Here is a 22,743-nt window from a genome sequence, read left to right on the forward strand (position 1 = left end):
GTTAAACGGAAAGTGAATAGAAGCTGTCTTGCAATATATGGAGTAAACATTGCAGCACCACTTAAAATGAAATACTAAGTGTCTTTCTATAATCAGTCCTCCAAATAACAACAAAGTAACAAGTTGATAACAAACAAAGCAACAAAGTAACAAAATGATACGAAATCCCCTAGCTTTTCCCAATTCAACTTTTTGTCTTTTGTCAGTTCTTGATTGAAGACGTATGACTGCATAAATGTAAAAAATGTTGATTAAACCTGTTGTCCTATTTCAGTGTCTAGGCCTGGTAATACCAGCAGTATGCTATTTTGTGCGTGCTTATGTGTGCAATCATACACAGTAATGTGTGCAGCCACCTTTAAGAGGTTTCAAATTCAGCATCAGTAGTACATGGACCAGACAATTGGCCATTGTTAATGCAGGACCAAGGGAACAAAGGCGCCTGCTGGCTCCCACCCTCGTGCAACTTCTTCCGGCCACCACTAGACGGACTCTTCTGCTCAAGTCCGGATCTCAAGTCCCACCTCCTGCAGGTTAGGAGGCGGATCTTGTCCCGGCAGAGGAGATTCAGCACAGTACCGCACAGCGATTCCTCTCACAGCTGAGCTGAGTTCCTCTCCTTGAGCTTTCTGATCTCTTTGATATGCCAAACGGATCAAGGATACAAAGAGACGGACGGACATGCGGTAGATAGAGGCAGAGCATGAGAGCGGCGGGGCCAGTGGAGAGACACGACGAGGTTTACCCGGACTACCGTTTTATCCGCGCACAGATCTTGTGGAGCTTTCCGACCGGGCTACGCCGATGTGCTCGTCGGTTTTAACCTACCAAAGACCACCGAGACCCGATCGAGTGACTTTGTCGCACAGGTAGGGGAGTATTTTTCTTTCTTTTTCTAAGGGTGGGGGGTGGGTGTACCCAGGACGTCTGTACGTGATGCCGATGTTATTTAGGAATATACTCAAGTCACTACCTACGTAGGCCTCGTTTCGAACGAAGAAACGTTTCTTAAATGATGCGGGCAAGCTTACGAGCAAGGTGGGTGAAAGAAGGCAGCGCCTGGTGCTCTGGTGTGGCGTGGTCTTTGTCGCTGTTCCGCCGCAGTGGATATGGTCTCTGTGCGTGTGTGCGTGCGCGCGGTGCGCTACGTGCAAAGTTGCGCGGGGGCAGCGGTGTGTGCACGGCACGTAGCCGACCCGGAGCTGCGTATCGGACTCTCGTGATCAAAAATACCACGTCCCGGGAGAGAGAGAGAGAGGGGAGGTGGGGAGTAGTTCCGTGCTCCAGTTGTGATTTTATCTTTCGTGGAGCAATACCGATTTTTGCAAGTTACCCAGAACGTTCCAATAAAAGCGGATTCATATAATTATCACAAGATAAGGAAAAAAAGAAGAAACGAAGTGAATTCTCTTGCCCCCTCCCACCTCACTAGGATGAAGTCATATATTTTCCGCTTCATGTGCTGCTTGCAAATAGCTGGTTTTGCCCAATTTATTGCTTGTACGACGCAGTTGTTTTGACGTTATTGTGCGATCCACTCGGTTGTTTCATCGTCGGGTCGCAGCCGCAGGTGTTAAATGCACTTTCAAGTTTCGTTTCAGCGCACAGACGGTGCGATGCGGGCTCTCTTTCCAGGAAAGGAAAGGCGAGTTTTGAGTTAACAGCGAAGAAACCTATTAATCATTGCTTTATACGCCAGGATAATTTCACATTGGAAAAAGACTTCAAACATAATAGACACGAGTGACCTTTGATGACTACCTTATTTATCTTCTTTTTCCATCCAGGACAGCCGAGGGTTAGGTGTGCAACATGGATAAAACTTTGCACATTCTCCAGAAATCCGCAGAGGGTGTACCGACTGGGATCTCGCTGGATGTGAGCTTAAATGTGGACGAAGGGGAAGACTTTACGGAACAATCGATCGTGGGACTCACGGACAAAATACCTTTGGTGAAACCGTATTTCAAAAAGAAGCAAAGGAAAATCGACACCAAATGCCTACACCGCGCCTTGGAAGAGCCCATCCTGACGTCTCTGCTCAGCGGCGACATGCCGGGGGATGGTGTTTTTGTGCCGAGGAGTCAGGCGGGGCGCACGCCGGGGAACCTTTGCGCGGCTGTCGCGGCCAAACAGAACTGCATCGGCCCAGTGTGTGGCCTCAAAGACTCGCCGGTCGCTGACGCTGCCGCAGCAGGGACTGGCGATGTGGAGATGGCCGATACTACTGCGGAGCTGGAGGAGACGGAGCGGCGGGGGGAGCGACCCAAGGCAGCCCTCAGGGCTGCGGGAAGCACGGGGACAATAACGTCATCCAGCAGGGATGTCCCTCCCATAGTCGCACCCCAAGCGTCTCACCAGGAGGGAACCATCAAAAGTAAAGACCGCTCAGCTCACCCAAATCCCCCCCCTGTTAAAGACTTCACTGCCCTCCAGGACTCCCACCCCCTACTACCCTACTCCCAAGCCCAACTACCTGACAAAGGAGTGCTTTTTCAGGATAAAAGTGAAGAGGCCTCCTTGGACCTGGTGTTTGAACTGCTCACTCAGCTTCAGTATCACACACACCAGTCGGACTCGGTGGACATTTGTGTGGATTTCCTCCAAGGACAGTGCGTTTACGGCAGTGACTGCGCCCACCACCACACCGTCCTGCCCTACCACTGGCAGATCCGCAGGAGAGACACTCAGACGTGGCAAAGCATAGCCGATGAAGCCCAGGAACAGCTGGAGAGACTCTACTGCAACCCGGACAATGACCAAGTCAGACTCAAGTATCAGTAAGTGTCTCACTTTTATAATGATCGTCTCTAACTGCCCCTGCATTACCTGTGCTTGTGTTGTCACTTGGCACAAGTCTTTGTTTTTTTCTTTTACAATGGCTCTATACTCACTGAAAAGGTTTTGTTGATAACCCACAACTATTAGGAACAAACAATACCCCGTCTGAAAATATTGTTTCATCTCATTTTTATCCCTTTTTTAAGTTCAAAAGCTTTAAATCAAACTTATGCTCAACCGTAATTTATGACAATTTAGCTTCTTGTTGTTTGACTCTCATTTTAGTCCGGGTCGCCACAGTGTTACTGGCATAATATGTTGACTCCGGATGCTTGAGCAAATGAAAATTATAGTTGAAATAAATTATGTTAGGCGCATATATAAGTTTCATCCATGTCAAAACTTGGCAGCTCAAGTAATGGAATGTAAATGGTGCTCATTTCGAATCCAAATAGCTTAACGTTTAATCCATATCCTGTTTCTTCTCAAGATAAGGCAGAGTTTCCCTTAGTTGTTCAAGTGTCAGAATGAAATGCAGGTGCTCTCATGCCAAAAGGCTCTGGATTATTTTTACAAATTAGTAATGTCTTTTGTCTTCTAATAAGTTATGTCGACGTTATGCCACTGAAAAATGATACACTGCAGCTTCATAAGTTCGAGTAGATGCATCACAATGGAGGTCTATAACACATTTCGAGCGCCAGATACTGTCATGTTGCAAGTATTTCCAAAGGATACTGCATGGTAAATGAATAGGTGCCCATGTCATGACGACAATGCTGCAGTAAGTTGATATGCTGCTTGTTGATAAGCAACGTCTCATTCATTGTGTTGGAAACACTGCACGCTTTCCTCTTTGGCCTCACCAGTGCTGACAAACTGGGGGCTGCTATGCACAAGTGCAAGTGGATGTAAATGTGGCTTTTATTTGATACATGCACGTGGAAAAAAAAAAAAGACTTGAATCCTTTAATATCATCTTAAGCCTCTAATTATATGCGCGGGGTTGTTTTTTCTATTATTGTGTACAAAGGTAATCTATCGGCTTCTCACCATATGACTTCCCCTCTCCCTACTGTGATATTTGTGATTCATTTCCTGTAAGTCAGTCCTCTGCTTGGCTGCAGCTCTGTCCTAAGCAGACTTTAGAGCACTCATGGCAGAGCGTGGTGAACTTCTATGACCCCCCTGTGCGGTCACTGACACAGCCGCACTTGGCAGCTTCTATCCCTCCCTCGGTCATAGACATGCACACAATGGAGCACACACGCACATGCACACACACACTCGTACACACACACACACACACACACACACCCTCGCTCTTTCTCCCTGCTCGGCACGCAGATGCTCACACGAACGAGAAGAGGGAAGCTCAGTGGCTCACACGCATACCGTTTAGCAGACAGAGATAAACCTCTCTTTCACTCTCCTGTCACACGCCCACAAAGTTAACGCACACACATACAAGCACTTTGCAAAGCAATGTTACGGTGACATAAAGGAGAATGCCGTTTCCTGCGGAACTGTACTGTATGCATGCATAGTCACACACAATGAGAACATGCACAGTGACCTTGTTCGAAATGGGAAAAGTACCTCTAAGAAGCTGTTTACAAGAGTTTTGTCCGTTTAAGCAATATTCCTTTGTGTGCTGTATGCAGCAGGAACAGGACATCTTAAGTTTCGCTGCACCTCCGCAATCAGAGTACAAGAGGTGCCAGAAAACTCTACATAAGCTAGCATAGTTCTTCCCCACCACAACATGAATACTAAAAAAATGTCAAATGAATTATATAGTCAAACTAAATACGATGTTCTATCGGTATCTGGCTTATCACCAGTCTAATTCAAGGCAATGGTGGAAAAATAAAGGAAAATCCACTAGTTTTCTTTGTTTATTTCTTCACTAAGGTTGAATGCCCCTTCAGCGATTCACAAGGCATTTTACTATGTTACCATAGTACTCGTTTTGTCCTCTACACTTTAACAAACATTACTTAGGACCAGTCTCACAAAGATGGATTTGAAGTTTAGGAGAAGATCCTAAGGTTCAACCCTGGATTTGCGGTATTAGGCAGGATATGCAGTTGTGGGAAATTAGTTGTCAATATATAAACAGGTTACTGTACTTTCTCCACTATAGTCAATTTTACTCATCAATCACAATCCTTCGAAGATGTTTATTGTTTTATAGAAATGCCAGATCCTTTGGTCTCCCAACGGCCCGCCGTACACTGAGCAAAGTGGCTAACAACAATTTGATGAAAAATTACTTGGCATTTTTAATCGAATGCTACTTCTTAGAATCTGAGACATTGCGACACAGTTCACCAGCAATCAAGCCAGGGGCCCCCTGTCGTCCATTGATGAAAACTAGTTGCCAAACTGCACACCTTGCAGTTCAGTCGGATTTGGCCACGTCGTTTGGTGCGCTATAAGCCAAAAGAGTGTAGTCAGTGCTTCATCATCTGAACCCACGGAAACTTTGATCCATTGTGTTCATTTTTAGCTCTGCTTGTATGCACAAAGATTTATGTAAGAGTTGTTGGCTCCAACTAAAGCTTTATGCAAAGTGCTCTTCAAACAGGATATGCACCTGCTGATGTCAAACCAACTTCGGTGTGAATGTTTTCCGCCCTCATTCTCCCAGACAGGCTCAGCTGGCTCCTGTGACAGAAACTGCACATGACACAAAGATTGGAGCATGCAAGCTCATATAAATGTACGCTTTTATATGTACATCTTTTCTAAGCCGTACATTTGTTGTCTGGTTTGGGTTTTGTTCTGACAGCAAATAGAAATATCACCTAACTCCATAAAGCAAGTTTGACTCGGTAGCGTGAAAACGTAACGCTCAGTTGAAACATATTCATTCCACATGCACGTGACCACTCACTAAAGCATGACAAATACCTCTCCCAAGTCCAACAACTTAGCAAGTCTGGCTTGTTTAGGCAGTTATCTTCAGGTAGTACATCAATTTGTCATTTTCAGGGGATGAAAGAAGGGTTGGTCTTAAAATGAAATTCCATTTCGCCCCCACAAAGATCCCAATATTTACATATTACATAAGATGTTTTTTTTCCTACCAATATTGACAACTAACTTCCTGCCTCTCCAAACTTATACCCATTATCAATATCAGTGAAAGAGACACACACAAGTAGAAACAGATGCACAGCTACACGTGAAAAATCAATTTCCATGTAGTAATCGACGGAGACAGCTGTGCGACATCCGGCCATGAAAATACCGTCACTCTTCAGTAATAAACACATATGTCTTTTTTTGTTATAATTTTTATGTTAATGGAATGTCTGGAACACTGGCACTTAATATAAACATGTCAAAAAAAAAAAAAAAAAAAGACAAGAAGTGATTCTAACACATTGATAAATAAAATGATTTGCATCAAATGGTTACTAATGTTCAGTGGGTTTTTCTTCCACTTCTTTCTGTTCAATGCCAGCGTCTTAGTGAGCATATTATTGTTCCTCCGAGGACTTGCGAGGCAAATGTCTTCGTTAACGTAGCTTAAGTTGTTTTACAGTTTGCAGCCAATTTTGCCTCATTTGCTTAAAGCTCAAATTAGTCATCAATTATCCACACAATCATCAAAACTGTGAACTGCCTAATTGATTTTGAGTATTATTTAGTATATTTTAGTATTTTGCCCATCCCTGGTTGGAGAGTTCATGTGACCCTCGTTGTCATTATAAGCACATATTCGTACAAGAACCAAGCTCATTCACAATGCTCGTTTGTTCGCCCACAGTAACTTCTGGCCTAAAAATAAACCCATAACCCCATAAATAACCCCAAAACGGCTTATTTCAGCCACTTTGGCGCGCACGACTCAGGCGAGTGTATGCCTACACCATCAGTGAGTCCTCCTAAAAAATGATGGGTCAAAAATGTACCTACTCGGGTCAATTTGACCTGACCCCAACAATCTAGAAAGCTGTTTAAAAGTTATTGTTTGATTTATTTTATCTTAATTTAACGTCTTTGTGATCAACCTGGGTCAATTTGACCCAACTTTTGCGGTTGCTTGATAACCTAGATCGTAGAAAGTTAGATCAAACTGCCCCAAGTAGTGGGTCAGTCAATTTTTGACCCAAATTAGTCCTGTTGCTGTTATTATTTTTGACCCAGCTGTTAAGTTGTGTTGTGTAGGCGTATAAAGTTTAATTATGTGGTGTTTATTTTCTCAGTGGTCAATACATTCTTATCGTCAGTGGTCAATAAATTCTTATTGTCCGTTGTAGTCAAACAAGAAATTTGTTGATCATCTCTGTCATGCGGTTATATCGACTTTTGACATTTATGTTAATAAGTGTAGTATTTATTATCAGGGCTGACCTTTGACTGGTGGTAAATTGTGTCTTATGATCATGTGCTTATTGTGGCTTTGCGATTTTTAAAAGTTGATCCTGTGACTTTATTAAAGTTCTGGTGCATTCAGCGCTTAGTTCTGTCAAAGCTTTTTGCTGCGCTAGCCGGGTGCCGCGTCTCTTTGATGATGTTCTATGAAGGCTCAATTCGACTGGTCTTTTCATTAGATCATGCACGTACGCACGCCCTGGACGGTCGGTCACTGTGGTTACCTCAGTCAAATGATAAGACCAATAGGCAGGTCAAGAGCGGTAGTTGAGTTTATAAGCTTGCCCATCGTTATAGCAACGTTTCTGATTCTTATAAAGTGTCGCAAATCGAGTGCGAGTGCTACACTGTTCCCATGTGTGAATTATCCACAGTAAAGGTTAATCCCAGCCATATGACAAACTGGAAGCAAGGGTTTGCTTATTCCACCGTGAAGTCATGAAGTCAGCAGTGAGCGGGAATGTTGACGTCATCACTTCTGGTTGGACAAGTTACACTGTATTAATCCCGGCAGGCCAGTTGTTGGTTAACAGCACTATACTGCTGAACATCTGAATATTTATATGCAAGAGAGGGTGTCTGTACTTTCTGTAATTCCAGCCATGATTAGAACACAGCATGTGATGTTAGATTTAGAAAACAGAATGTCTCAAGGCCATTTCCTGTAGTATGCCGTAATAAGGGCATATTTTCAGACTTGAAAGACGGCCTGCTAATTCTCGCATGACCTCGTGACAAAGCGTGTGTGTGTCTGCGTGTGTGTGTTTGCGGGCGAATGAGAGCTCGAGATAGGGCTCCTTTGTTAGCCAGGTGATAAAAGGCTTGGTTGTCATTAACTGACATTAAGAGTCGCAGAGGACTAAGGGCAAAGTGACCTGACACCACACACTGTGCGTGTGTGTGTGTGTGTCTGAGTGCATGTGTGCAATTTTTATGTCAAGGCACATTGATTTATGTCATAAATTTCATATAAAACTAGATTGTTTTGTCTTTTGCGTTTATGCTGTTGCGATTGTGCAAACATGAGCTGTGTGTGCGTGTGTGTACATGCACACCGTGGATCAGGAGGGTGAGGTCAGGTGTAGCTCAGCCTCTCTGTTAGTCTTAATGTCCTTGATGGATGTCCAAAAGACAGCAATTATTTATTAATGTTAACTGAAACAAACTGTGATGTCCATGTTTTGATTCTATCCGTCAGATAAACAATGTTTGGACTGACCAACAATGAAAACAGTCAGTATTGAAAATAATTAAAAATGCGGTTCAGGTATGCCGAGTCAAAATGTCGTAGAAATATTAGACACTTTGAACTAGTGTTAGTCAAAACATCCTCAATATATGAATAAAACTTCACCCTGAAAACAAAGAGGCAGTTCTAACCATCGAAATCAACATGAAAACATTGCAGATTGTTGATCATTGTCCAAGCCCTTCCAAAATTTTGTCAACAGCCAGATGGCATTTACACACTCTGCCAGCAAACAAACATCACCTTATAGGTAGAAATTCTAAAAATGTGTCAGTTTTTAAAATTGAAAAGCATGACGTCAGTCTGTGCGCGTGTGCTTGTGTGTCGTGGGCGTATTGTGTGTATATTTGTGTGAAAGAAGCATTTGTCAGCAGATCTTATCCACTCTTTTATCGGGGCATGTCTGGATGAGACTTGCATGTGTGTACATGAGTCGGTCTAAAGAATGCATGGGAGTGAGCGCTTTTTTTTGCTTGTCTGTGACGTTCACACTGGCATGACTGATGCTGGTATGCAGGTTCTTGTGTGGGTTTGTATGTCTGTGTGAGTTGCTGTGAGAAAATTAGAAGGTATATATGTTCATGCAGGGGTGGGAATGGGAATTAACAGCTTTTTTTTTTTATCGCCCCCCCCCCCCCCCAATACTGTCAGTTTTCTTGAACTTTTTTTCACACGGGGGGAAGGCTTGTTCTTTTTCCAACAACAGTATCGCAGTACAATTAACATTCAGCCGCTTAGTAAGAGAGCAGGTTTGGCCATTTTTTTGTTGTTGTTCTTCGAAGCCTGCCTCCACACCTTTAGCACACCTCGGTTCAAGTCAGCAGATGTTTTATTTGGTGTAACTCATCAAGCTGCTCTTGCCAGAGTGAGGGCCAAAAAAGTCCCATTCCAACATTTGATTAGCCTCCGTGTCCCGAGCACCTCGTTTGAGTGCACTTAATTTAACCGGCGGAATTTTATTTTTGGAACATTACAAACCAGTTAGGAGCAAGGGAGGGCAGCTAGAGCTCAGCGGAACGTCGATGAAAATCACTGAGTGTACTGACTGCTGTCCAAATATTTGTCTGTTAGGGCCACACGGTGGGAGACACAAAGGGAATGTGGGAGGCGGGAACGCTGCCTGTAAAGTGCACTCTGTGTACCCATAATAACATTTGAAAATATGGTTGTTCAACAGAATATACTGTACGTGTTCAAACGGCAGCTGTGTGTATGTGTTCCGAGGTGGGAACATGCAGCTGCATCCGGAGGGCTTCCATACAAAACAAAAGGAAAGAAGCAGTCAATCAAAAACACAGAAACAATTACGAATGTGCTTTTATCTGAATCCACTCGCCTGTGCTTTGCATGTTCCCGCATTTCTTGTTTTTTTACCCAGCTGCTTCCTTCTTCTTCCTCTTTCTCAGTCCACAATTACAGTCACAACTTTCGATGTCATCGTCAAACATTTTGAAATTACTGGAACATGGTTTGAAAATTTGCATGAAGCTCTTACTATTTTGACTCTGCATATTCTTAGTGTAATCATTCCAGTTTTACTTCCTCTTGCAAACATTTATTCAGTCACATGATGGCCAAGTAGAAGCGCTGAGAATACGCCGTTTTTGCAGTGCATACAGTCGATCGAGAAGTGTGTGGAGGCATGACTCGACACCTTGTTTTGTCATGCTGTTGTGCAGTGGCCGGTAAATGAACCCATTGGACCACAACACTCATACATGCAATGTTATAAACAAGTCCTTGCTTCATAATTGATTCAGTGATTACATTTTATAGCTTACGAAAACCCTAAATTTACCTGCTCGAGAAATTTAAATATGACAGTAAGTCTGGTGTGAGGTTTACCTGTTTTGCTGATTGTGAGAGTTGGTTGGGCAGATACCGGATTTACCAGGAATGCAGTTTGTGAAGTAGGCCCACTGGACACGATCCAGTGAATTTGCACATGAATGGAGAAGGTGTGTTGTTTGAAAAAGCTGTTTCATCTGTTTTTAGTGAGAACATGGCCGAGCGCCTTCATCCTCTCATGCATCTCGAGTAGACCAGACAGTTTTTGCTTTTAGCTTGACAGACTCCCATCATTGTCAATCAATGGGACAATCAAATGACATTTAGCGTGATTGTTTTCTTGATGCTTTCGTGCGTATGTATGGGTTCGCCCATGCGCACGTCAGCACTGTCTGTGGCTTAGCGTGCCAGTATGTACATACTGCCCATATTTATGCAAGTGTTCTGTCTGACCCAGAAGCGCTATTTGCCAGAGGCCATATGGCAGACTAGTGTAGATAGACTGCCCCCCCCCCCCCCCCCCCAAACACACAATATGAGGTGATGACCCGCACTTCGTGAGACAGAGCAAGCTTAAGAGAGGTTATGCATAAGCTACAGTATTTTTTTTCCAATATCCACGAGGCTAAATGCATTTTTGAGCAACGACTCTACCGAGCTGGAAATCACTTTTGTTTGTCGTTCCAAAAGCAATGCTGGATTCAATTAAGCCACATATTATACACGTGTTCGCAATTAGGCTGCATTGCTAAACAAATAACTAAAGAAAACGTTTGACTCAATGCAGAAGTGTTTTACATTGCGAACACCTTTTTCTTAACCAAAATTAAAGCTAAAGCAACATGATCAATCGCACCATGTGATTCATTGTGTATAAACTCTTTACATGCTGTGCATATTTTGTGTTTTATTTATGGCACTCATGAGTTTCTATTTGTTCACTCCCACGTGATGCAGAAGTGGTATTTGTCCAGACTGACTCACTGTCACAGTCACGTTGCTCTTAAGCATCACGTCAAGGCTACTTTGTGAATTGCGACCATTTAACAACAGAGGCGCATGCCCCATGAATTCAAATGATCGAGATTTATCTTCATTAACATCTTTCTTTTTTTGCTGTGTGTTTCAGGGGCTCTGTGTTTTCCCTGGACTTTGGAGCCATGCGGGTTTGTGACGTGAAGTTTGATCGTGTCCGCCGACTATCCAGTCCCGCCAATCCTCTCGCCATAACCGCGATGAACCCAAGCCCCCCGCCTAGCTGTCACACAGTGTGGAAGTACTACTGCAGAGACAACTTTGGCTGGAGGGAATACTCAGAGGTGAGGCACGCTCATGACCACGAGGGCAGACACATTAACTCTGCCTCGATCAATCAGTTAGCCAGCGGCTGTGGTAGGATCAATACAGGCTGATCCCAATACACGACAATGAAACTTGTTACACAGCCATTATCAACCATTTTTTCCCAAACAAATCAACCTCGTGTGAGGTTATTATGACCCCCCCCTTTCCTCTATTGACTTGTGCAAAGAAAAACACTCTTACTGATCTTCTTTTCCATGTCCATCTTGTCTTCCTTTCCGATAGCCTGTGGTGAAGCTTATAGAGAAGGCAACTCTGAGGGGTCTCAAGGAGGTGCGATTTATTACGCTCCAGAACCAGTACATCCTAAACATCAGGGAGGGCTTCCAGCAGAACGCCATGTTTGGCTTCAGGCGACAGATCAAGAAGCGGCCTATGTTCATGTCTTCGGTGATGCTCTCACCCCACCTAGAGTAAGTAAAAGATTGAACTTCTGTTGTGTTTATCATCCAAATAATGCCATGTCACAGACATCAGCGAAAGTCCATATTGAGACTCAAAACTTGCTTGGTGTACGCTGTTAAACAATTTCAATTAGGGTTTTTTATCAGGTCACCAAATTCTCCTGTGCAATGCTGTTTTCCGAATGCAAAGGTGGAACTGGCTTAGTAAGACGGGAACAGAAAAATATCTCAAACAAAATCTTCATTGGAAAAAACAACACAAAAGAGGAAACCAAGGATAGAAATAAGCTGATTTGAGAGCTCCCACTTCTCTTTGCAGCCATTTTCTCACGTAGCGGTACGACTCCCACCTCTCGCTGCAGTGATAGTCCAGAAGAATGTGATAGCAAATTCAAAACAAGTGTCATCTCACCTCATTTGCGGAGTTTTTCACGTCCTCGGCAGCCCGCCAGTCATCTGCTCTCATCCCACACTGAGTGAATTAGAACGAGCTGTTCGTTCAGGACCTGGCAGCTATGAAAAGGGAAAATGTAGGAGTGTCAGAGATGGAGGGAAGAAGATGAGATGGTGGGTGCAGAGGACACGCAGAGGCAGCGAGTGAGAAAGCGAGGCGTACGGCCAAGAAAGTGAAAGATGCAGGGCGCTAAATGGTTTCCAGACCGGTTGAATGGAGTGTGAAACGTGACTGTGAGCTGGAATTTGAACTGAGGGATTTTGTTCCTGAGAGTTTCCAGTGAATGCAGTGTCCCAAGCGTTTAGTGTCCAAAACAAGTTTGTGTTTTTGTGTGTGTGCGTGCGTGTGTGTTTAAGGCTTAAAGGTTGAGGTCATTTGTTTGAGTGACACTCTCCCTCCTTTCCACTCGACCGGCCCCTTATTATTGTTTCATTTCACAATTGCTTCGTGTCAATTCTTCAAAGCCCCGTGGGGATCGAGACGCCGATCGCGGCGCAAGATCGAGACCAGACAGACAGGACGAGGAAAACTGTCGGTGTGATTTGGAGTCAAATTGATCAAAATCTTTTGACAGCACAACCCAGCTCACGTTCTTATGGCTGATGGCTCTGGCTGCATTTTCAGTGGCTGAGCTGGAAGTTGACAGACAAATCGCCAATAGTGACCCACATGACAGACAAAATGTTTTTTTTCTGACCGTGCCGCAATCTGTAATTTGTGTCTCGCTTTCTCCTCTGCTGTTTTCTCGGCTCAGCTACACACTGGCGTCGGTGTTGACAGCCAGAGGGATATTGTGGAAGGCCGGGCTTGAATGTTCATTAGAATAACCAGTCATTTGTTAACATAAGCAGCATGGTGTCAACGACGCTTTCAATTTGTATATAGATGGTCATAAAATATAGCCTAGTCGTTATGATGCACGTAATGTAATTAGATGCAAAACAAACTGTATCTTCTGTTTTAGGACTTTGGGTGGCATCTCTTCATCTCCACTGTGTAGTCCTTCCTTCTTTGCTTTATTCACCTCATTAATGGATCTCCCGGAGTCGGAGTCACTCTCCCCGACAACCACCAACCCGCCAAGCCTTTTCCCTGAGACCTGGTTGCCCATGGCCGTGAGCCAAGACTTCCTACAGGTGCCCGTGTCCCGCGACGACCGCAGCTACAGGACCGTGTACGGCTTGTTCCACAAAACGGTGGCGGAGACCAAGTTCAGGATCATTAAGATACTCCGGGTACAAAACCCCTTCCTCTGGGAGAAGTACAAAAGGTGAGTTGTGGATCCCGCCATCAGTCCTTTTCACTCAGCCGTTCCCATTTAATTTGTTGCGGGATTAAGGATGAATATAAATGTGTGTTTCACTGCTGAACTCTGTCAATCAACCAAAGCAAAAAATGTCAATATGACATTATGGTTTCTCAAATTTAGAGACCATGAATCGGCATTTTTATTGGCTTGCTGAAGCACTGTGTTTTTATCCTTATGCTTCTTTTACCGTGAGTTTGGATTGACAGAGGGTTCAAACTGAAAGTAATTTGGGAAATGCTGCAACAATATACAAATTCAACAAATTGCTTTGTCATTGACCTGTGCAGGATGATAATGACGCAGTCTTGCATTTAATCCCATCTTTTGCTGTGACCAGAGAAATAAAATGCATCAGCCCTGTCATCCACATATTAGTTGCTGAGCTGAACGAGCGTTTCACACTCAACTTGATTCTCACAGAGACGTGATTACATAGCGCGGGCTTTGAAACGCTGCAAAGGGGAAGAGGAAGAAAGAACAAATGGAACTTGCGCCGGTTGGGCTTCGTGAGAGCAAGCTGGAGTTGCGAATAAAGCGGATGGGGTGATGTTTGGGTGACTGTGATGTTCCGTTTGTGAGCGTAGTGGGCAAGCCGCTGTGGTGGTAGGGCAGGTCCTATCAGCGGTGACACAAACACACACTCAGACTGGTACTGCGAGGGTTTCACAATAACTGACATTGTGTCATTCCGAGAGTGAGGCCCCATTCTGAACATCGCTTGATTACATCCCCTGTCTTGTTTTGACAGAGAAATCCTTCATGGCGTGTGTGTCTAATTGTATGTGTGTGTATGTGCATTTGCAGTCGGGTAGGCGTGAAGGCTCAATCTGGAATGCACAGTGCGCTATAAAATCTGATGGTAGCAAACTATAGGGTGTGTGTGTGTGAGTGTGCACGTCCGGCTGTTTGGATGCATGCCGTGGCCATCTGTGTCAGGTCCCAAGCTGCGGGATCACAGCAGGTCATGCCAGGGTCACCGCCGAGCTGGCTTTCCCCTGCGCATGCTCGATTGATCCCCTCGCATCAAACGAATTGTGTGCGTGTGTTGCTCAAGAAACGGATTAGGCCGAATGTTTTAGAGCAAACACGGTCGTGATGACAACTTTGGGATTCAAGCTTTATCACCTGCTTTTGTCTATCAACATGTTTTTTGCATGTAACGTTTAACACAAATTATTTTATGTCAATGTGTGACCCAGCTTCTTTGTCCACTCCAACAGGAAGAAGGAGTACATGTCCAGGCGTATGTCCGGGATGGACCAGATGATGATGATGAGCGAGCGTCACCTCTTCCACGGCACCTCGACAGACGTGGTGGAGGGCATCTGCAAGCACAACTTTGACCCGCGGGTCTGCGGCAAACACGCCACCATGTTCGGTCAGGGCTCCTACTTCGCCCGGAAGGCCGTTTACTCGCACAACTTCTCCAAGCGCTCTGCCAAAGGAGTCCACTGCATGTTCCTGGCCAAAGTGCTCACTGGCAGGTGTGTGTTGGATCATCAAATCCAAATAGTGGATTTTTTTTTCTTTGGTGTTAGGTGTAGAGGACAATCACCTAAAAATTCATTTTGAAATGCAAAATATATTTGTAGTATAACAAAATGCATATCAATCCTCACATCTCCATCACATTTTCCACACTTTAGATTGGTCAGTAATTTAAAGAATTGCAGATGCACATGGAGACTGACCCAAAACTATCAATAGGTAGAAAATATTAAATTGACGTAGGAGGTTTCCTGCCTGTGAAAAGAACCACCAGCACAAAGTCAAGTCATTCAAAACAAGAGAACTGTACACTGACATTGTCTCTAATGCTTTGAAGGTGCACGGCGGTAAATATGCTCAATGTAATCTATTTTATTTATAACCCCAGAGAGCGCCGCCAAGATTTCTGGTTTACGGCTCCTTTGGCCTACACAAACAAATAGTGTAGTTGCATGGACTCAATTCATATACGTTCACCGCATAAGATTCATGCTCTGATGCTTGTATTATTCAAGCTTCCTTAAGCACACAAAAGAGCGGCAGCCGTGTCATCATTAAATTTAGACGAGTCTCCTTCTAGATGTTGAATTATTCCGCAACTCTCCAGACAGTGGTTCGTCTGAAAACCACGTAATGCTCTTAATTGTCTACATGCACTCCACGTGCCCTCGTCTCTGTGCAGGTACATCGTAGGAAACCCTTCAATGCGCCGACCACCGCCCATCAACCCCCGCGACGCCTCCAGTGACTTGTACGACTCCTGCGTGGACAACTGGGTTGACCCTCAGATCTATGTCATCTTCAACGACGACCAGAGCTACCCGTACTTCATCATTCATTATGAGGAGGTATCCAGCACGGTAGCCCTCTAAGCACACTTTCTTTTAGGCTGCTCAGGTGGTTAGCCTCCTTTAACTTCACCTAACGGCTTAAAGCAAAAACACTTTCAAACAAAGCTGTCAAGTGGATTCAACGGGACTGGGCTCTGTTGTCAAGAACCACAAGCAAGTCCAAACCGGACTCAACTGGATACAACTGGACCGTTGAGGGGCAACAGTTTGTCACTCAGTGCGTTGTCACATTGACATACACGAGAGAACACCCTTAAGACTGCATTACTAATTACAAGTAAACATTGGATTTGGATTGAAACCCCTATTGCTCCTTTTCCAATTCACTCTACCCAAAACTGGATTACACAAAATTCACAAGAGTGTATATCCAGTACACGGAGAGTAGAACTTACTACTTGATGAATGTGTGCATGTAAACGTACTGAGCATTCAAAGGTGGATGCCAGCTGGCAACAGCCGTGCTTGGCTGAAGTCTTAAACCATGTAAACTTAACTAGATCATTCAAGAAAATCAAATATTATCCCCCTTAATCTTTTTCACTTAATCGTTTGGCTGTAAATGAACACAGTTCCATTGCAAGTCACACCGTAGTAGACGGTTGGCTTTTTTGAGTTGAGTATTTCAAGGAAGCACCAAGCAACTAAAGCTTCCAATAACTCGGACCACACCGTTCGTTAAAACAAAAAAACAAAAACAAACATAAAAAAAAAAAAAACCTTGTGTGTTTTCCCTGCAGCTGGCCTCTACGTTTTTTTCAAGTTTCAAGTCGACGTGTTGCGTGTTTCTATTTAGTGAACATAAATCGCGGGGCCTCTTCAACCCGGTCAGTGGACGAGTGTTTTGAGAAAGACTTTTTCCAAATGGACATCGACGTACTGTAAACCTCCAGGCGGAGGACTCATACGAAGTTGCAACTGTTCCTGGTTGGCGTTGTTGCCTTGGCGCCCACCGCTTTAGTTTCCGAAAGGGGGAATTGAAGTGTATGGTTTTCATGCTGAGGCCGCAGCAATGAAACATCTCTCTCTCTCTCTCTCTCGCGCTCTCTCGCACACTCTTTAGCTCTCTCGCTCTCTTGCACACTCTTTAGCTCTCTCGCTCTCTCGCACACTCTTTAGCTCTCTCTCTCGCACTCGCTCTCTCCTCTGTCTGTCTCGCTCTCACTCTTTCCCACTTTCTCTCACACACACACTATCTTGTGTTCAGAGACTGTAGACAAGTTTGATTGAGACAAACTGTACAAACGTTCTTTGTTTATATTTGAACTTGTGTGCCTTTTGTTCATAAAAAATGTTTATTTATGTTAGTTTAATGTAACATGGATTGAATAAAAAATGTAAAAGCATCTATGCTGTAATGTGATTTATTTTAATGTGACATGTTGGTGATAAATATTTTGTTAATTTTTTTTTTTTATATATTTTACTGAGCACACAATGTTTTGGCAGATTCATACAGGCCACCTTAATTCAAGCCTAACAGTAAACCCCCAAAACCTTTTTTTCTTTTAAGAATTGAAGTAAACAACTAGAATTTGATTTCTCAAAGCTCAGAACTATTTTTTCAGGTTTTCTTTTTTAACAGATATTTGATAGTACATAAGGGGATTGATTACAGCTGTCGCTAAACTTTATGTTTCCGACAGAACATGAACTTGATTGAATCAAGAATACCTCAAAGAAATCACCACTCAATAACATATTGTGTGCCTTTGCACATTGACAAACAAACTAAGAAAGTATTTGGATATTTTTGAAGGCAAACACACGAACTTCCCATCGTGCTCCTCTTCACAGTACTATATTATTTATGATAAGCTATGCAGCTGTCATGTTAACTATTTAAAATCCTTTAAAATATCCTCACTGTGACACTACTCTCAGAGCTTGCCGAGAGAATTCATCGTGTGATTATTGGCTCCTTTCTGTCAGGGGAGAACCCTTCTCCACCCCATCACACACCCTTTTAGGCTACCCACCCAAAGCCGTACCCAGTGGGGTATGACGTGAGTGCCGTGTCTAATGCGGTCGGGGCGGGGGGGGGGGGGGGGGGGGGGTCGTCGCCGTCTGTCCCAGCACAACAGTACATCTTGTTGACATGGTGGACTTTTGCGGACTTGCAGAAAGACAAAACCAATCAAAAGAATATAGAATGTAGAACATGGAATATAGAATGATTTTGTACAGACCCTGGGATAGGATTCCCAATGTTTTGGTTACTTAATGGAATTAGAACTAGTACTTTATCTATTTTTATTTAATTTTGTAATTCAATATTTAATGAAATATTTCTATCTATCTATCTATCTATCTATCTATCTATCTATCTATCTATCTATCTATCTATCTATCTATCTATCTATCTATCTATCTATCTATCTATCTATCTATCTATCTATCTATCTATCTATCTATCTATCTATCTATCTATCTATCTATCTATCTATCTATCTATCTATCTATCTATCTATCTAAATGGAGTGAGGCAATGAAGTGGTGGGGGGTTAGGGAGCAGTTATTTTGCTCTCTTCGTGCCTTCTCGCTGGGCTGCGTGCCTGTCTGCTCCTCTCGTGTGCATGCAAGCTTGCGCAGGTTGCCCTCTGTTTGCCCCCATCTCCTTCTCTCCTTTGCTCTCATCCCCTAGTCTCTCTTGCCTCACCCCTCCCTCTGTTAATCTCTTATCCCGCCCTTCCTTCTCTTCACCCTTCGAACTCCCTACCCGACCTTCCCCCTCTCATCGGCTATTAACGGCTTAAAACTCCTTTTTGCCCTCTCATATTAACAATTCTACCCCTCCCCTCTCTCTCTCTCTCTCTCTCTCTCTCTCTCTCTCTCTCTCTCTCTCTCTCTCTCTCTCTCTCTCTCTCTCTCTCTCTCTCTCTCTCTCTCTCGCTTGCTGTCTTTGGAGCTGCCTCTCATGAGTCATACAGCGGGCACTGGCTGGTTTGTTTGCCTGAATGCCCTCCAGGAATTGCTGCCGGCGCACAGAAAGCACTTCTTTGTAAACCTGCTGGTTGAGGTTAGCAGAGCAAAGCAGGAGATGATGTGCAAGAAGGGAAGGAGGGATACGAGCACTGAAGTGTGTGTGTATGTGTGTGTTCCATTTTATCTTCCATGTTCAGTTGCTGCTGACCAGATGTTTCAATACCTTTGCCCAAAGTGTCATTCTGACATCTGGCATTGTGCCATACTCATCCTCAATAAGTATAATCACCAAAATATTGAAAATGATTGAATAGACAACCTCAGGTTTTCACATATTTAGCGACTGAGGTTATTTTTCAGTCAGATGGTGCCCCAGTAGCTTGTCACATATTGAGAGCAAACACAATAAAGTGGTCCCAATGTCAAGTTCCTCTTTCCTCATACACATCCATATTTCACACACATGCGAGCCCAGGTCAACACTGCTCGAACAATGCCCAGCTGCAACCAATGAATATTCCAGATGCTGTTTTTTCTTCTTCCTCCTTTCTCTCTATCATTTCAAATTTCAGCTCTAAGCCTTTAAGAGAAGCAGCAGCCAAGTATGGTCAGGCTCATGTCATGAACTTTGAGCGACCTTCAGAAGAGACAGATTGTGACCTTGAAGACCCAGCCTAAGGCTGAGCTTTAGGCACCATTATGGACGAGCCCGGAAAAAAGTATCTCGGGCCGATGTGTGAGCCTTGTGTTGTACGCGTACGAGAGCCAGGGAACCGTCCACTCTGACCATTACACTCATTTTACGGTTCGGACATCCTCAAAAGAACTTCCTAATTATCTCCAACACATCTTTTTATGTTCTCATTTTGCCCTGTGCTCTTTTAATACTTCCTCTAAGTACAATAAAGGAAACCATAGGAAACGGAGTACTTCGGCATCCAGTTTGTTCCCTCCAGTCAGCTGTTTTTTAATCTCCAAACAGGCGCAACCTGACAGTTAACAGCGAACAGACATGGACATTGCAGACAAAGTATTGGGACATTGGGCTATTAAACAAAAGTGAAGAGAATCTCTAAGGCCGTATATAATCTGTTCTGGGATGATTGGATTCGGAAGCAATTTATCCCACAGGAAATAACGGAAAATAAATGAATCAGTTCCATCAAAAAAAGAATTACATGCAGGTACAATCCTTAATGAGGAGACATATTGTGCCATTTTATCACAAATGAAAACAGTTCCCAGAAGTCTTGTGTGTGTGACATGATTTGCTTGAAAATACCCCATTTATCAGGAATTAAAGCAAAGTTAACATCAACTCCAACAGCCATGTTTAGAGCAGCAATTTTTGGCAGGTTGGTGGGAGGGTAGGCTGTCCTGTAAAATGGAATTGCGCCAATGTTCACCTCTGCTGCCTACTGTGGGCTGTGTCAACACAAATGAGACTGAGGGAACTTTTTTGCACAGCGGCGTAAGACTTGCACTCATGGGGCATAATATGTCTTTGCGCAGTTTCAGGATTTACATTTGGTTGCCGATGGACTTGTTTTACATTTACGCGTCAAGGCGACTCATTGTGCTTCACACAGGTAACGACAACATCTATAGGCACAGCAGTTTTATCAGGACATTGTATAGGACATTCAAAAGGAAATCAGAAAAAAGTATCTTACAAAATATACTAAAATGTACTTTGACAGCATTAAACATCAGCAGAAAAAAATTAAAACATTTAAAAGTAAAGTAAAAACATATATAAGTGGGTTTCTAAAACAATAAATTGTGGATATGAATCATAATTCTGATTTTGTATGACGCATTTCCAAAAAGCTTTGAGTTTGACTACGACCATGTCTTGCTTTTGTCCCTTCCGACATCTTCAAACGCAAGCTAACCTGAGCTGGATAGACACTTGCGTCCTGTAACGTCCACTGCGCCACACTCCAGAACTCCCAACGGGGATCAAATGACTCATTCACTTGTTCACTCTCACTGTTGTTTATCTGTGCAGATACAAACGCAGGCCTATCTAATTCTTCCACAGTTTGTATGGCTCCTCTCACCATCACCTCTCTGCTCCACCGGCCCTGCTGTCATCTCCGGTTTCCATAACCGGAGTTCACGGGATGTGAGCCTTAGATGTGGAGGAGGCAGGGAGAGCGACATGAGTGACAAAGAGACTTGAGGCGCAGGCCTACTAGGAGGCCAACAGGCGGAAAGATTCTAATCAAATTGAGGTAATGTGTTTAGAGTACTGGTCTGCACTGTGGAGTTAGTCAAATAAACCCACGATGCAATTGTTTGTAAGATAATGTTTTGGTGAGGTAAGACCACTGGAACACTGGTTACGTGGAAGCTGCAGGACAGAGTTTGATCAAACTAAGAGCTGGGATCAGCTTTTTGTTTTATTGAAGCTGAAACAGTGGGGGAATAGTTGTTTGATACGTTTCGAAGATTGCTTCTTTTTGAAGAAATTAACAATGCACATTTTATGTTTTTTTTTTTTTCTTATTTGTGGAAATAGACAGAATAGCAGTCAAAATTCATAAAAACACAATGTACAAGTTTTGAAATGTGCATTTCTCTGAGTAAAATTTGATCCCATAGATGAACATACATAAAATTTTGTTGGCAAGCAAAACAATGCAACTTTTTTTAGTTGTTCACCAGGTTGTACACAGCTCAGGAAGGATTTTGGACAATTCCTCTTTGCAGAAACTCTCTCAATCCTTCAAGGTTATTTGCTGCTGATCGGTAACTTGAAGCTTTTCTCTTTGTTGAGGTTTGGAGTCTGACTCGGTCACACTCAATCTACTCAAAATGCTTCCTCACAGACACAATTTTCAAAGTTGATAATACATGGCTCCCTTCATCGGTCCCTCTACGAGATAAAGGAACTCTTAAGTAAAAAGAAAAACAAGAACCTCATAGCCTTTCGACGGCCATGGTTGTCTTTGCAGATGCATTTTTTTCGTGCTATCCTTAGATTTAATTATTTCCTTCAAACATGACAAGTCGAGTGGATGCCAAATACTCTAGGTCAACTTTGGTTTTGTCTGACCATTGCACTTTTCCCCAAGCCGTCAATTGGTCGGTAACTGGCAAACTTAAGATACTTTTGTACATGCCTTCTTGAACTGGGGGACTTTGTGAGATTCCATCCTGTTACAGCATAATGTACTACCACGTTTTCTCGTAGTTTCTGAAGTGCCAGTTGATTTCAAATTGCTTCTTGCCGGTACCTTTGCTTCCTTGGAATCATTGTCACTCCACAAAGCAGATCTATGTGGCGCTCCAGACTGAGGTCAGTTGATACTCATTTTCTGTCCTGGACTTTAGATTCACCAGGCAACTTGTCACCACTCAACCCCAAACATTTTGCAGATGGTTTTATTACACATACCCTGCCTGACATCTTGGGACAGCTCATGTGCATGGTGGTTTTGAGAAGGGAGTGGAACAAATGGATTCGTACAAGTGTGGTTTCTTCACATGACCGATTGATCTCAGCTCATTAGAAATCAGTTGATTGTGCACGGACAGATGTGTGGCACATGGGCACCAGCCAGCATTCGGATCCAATAAAATAGGACTCAATAAAATGCACAGCATACAACTTTTATATTGTGTGTTTTATATGCATTTAAAACAAAAATATTTTTCTAATTAAAGACCATAAAAGTTAGAGGCTACAAATACAAATCTACAGTCGTCAATGTTCTAATATGACAATTTTATTGCATTCT

General features: G+C 43.4%; 1 protein-coding gene across 1 annotated transcript; it reads left to right on the plus strand.

The window, feature by feature from the left end:
• Positions 1-544: 544 nt before the first annotated feature.
• On the plus strand, positions 545-17,418 carry tiparp (TCDD-inducible poly(ADP-ribose) polymerase). Its single transcript, XM_061281368.1, has 7 exons — positions 545-869; positions 1,788-2,780; positions 11,334-11,523; positions 11,792-11,979; positions 13,389-13,694; positions 14,954-15,217; positions 15,904-17,418. The coding sequence occupies exons 2-7, from the start codon at positions 1,813-1,815 to the stop codon at positions 16,091-16,093; spliced, it is 2,106 nt and encodes a 701-aa protein (XP_061137352.1). The 5' UTR covers positions 545-869; positions 1,788-1,812; the 3' UTR covers positions 16,094-17,418.
• Positions 17,419-22,743: the final 5,325 nt, after the last annotated feature.

Source organism: Syngnathus typhle, linkage group LG6, assembly GCF_033458585.1.
Source record: "Syngnathus typhle isolate RoL2023-S1 ecotype Sweden linkage group LG6, RoL_Styp_1.0, whole genome shotgun sequence".
Lineage (NCBI taxonomy): Eukaryota > Metazoa > Chordata > Actinopteri > Syngnathiformes > Syngnathidae > Syngnathus > Syngnathus typhle.

What these genes read in the sequence shown, in the direction of transcription:
- tiparp (XM_061281368.1), top strand. Translation starts at nt 1,813, where the DNA reads ATGGATAAAACTTTGCACATTCTCCAGAAATCCGCAGAGGGTGTACCG. An exon ending in ATGCTCTCACCCCACCTAGA is followed by an intron (nt 11,980 to 13,388) that starts GTAAGTAAAAGA and finishes CTTCTGTTTTAG; the next exon opens with GACTTTGGGTGGCATCTCTT. An exon ending in CTCTGGGAGAAGTACAAAAG is followed by an intron (nt 13,695 to 14,953) that starts GTGAGTTGTGGA and finishes CCACTCCAACAG; the next exon opens with GAAGAAGGAGTACATGTCCA.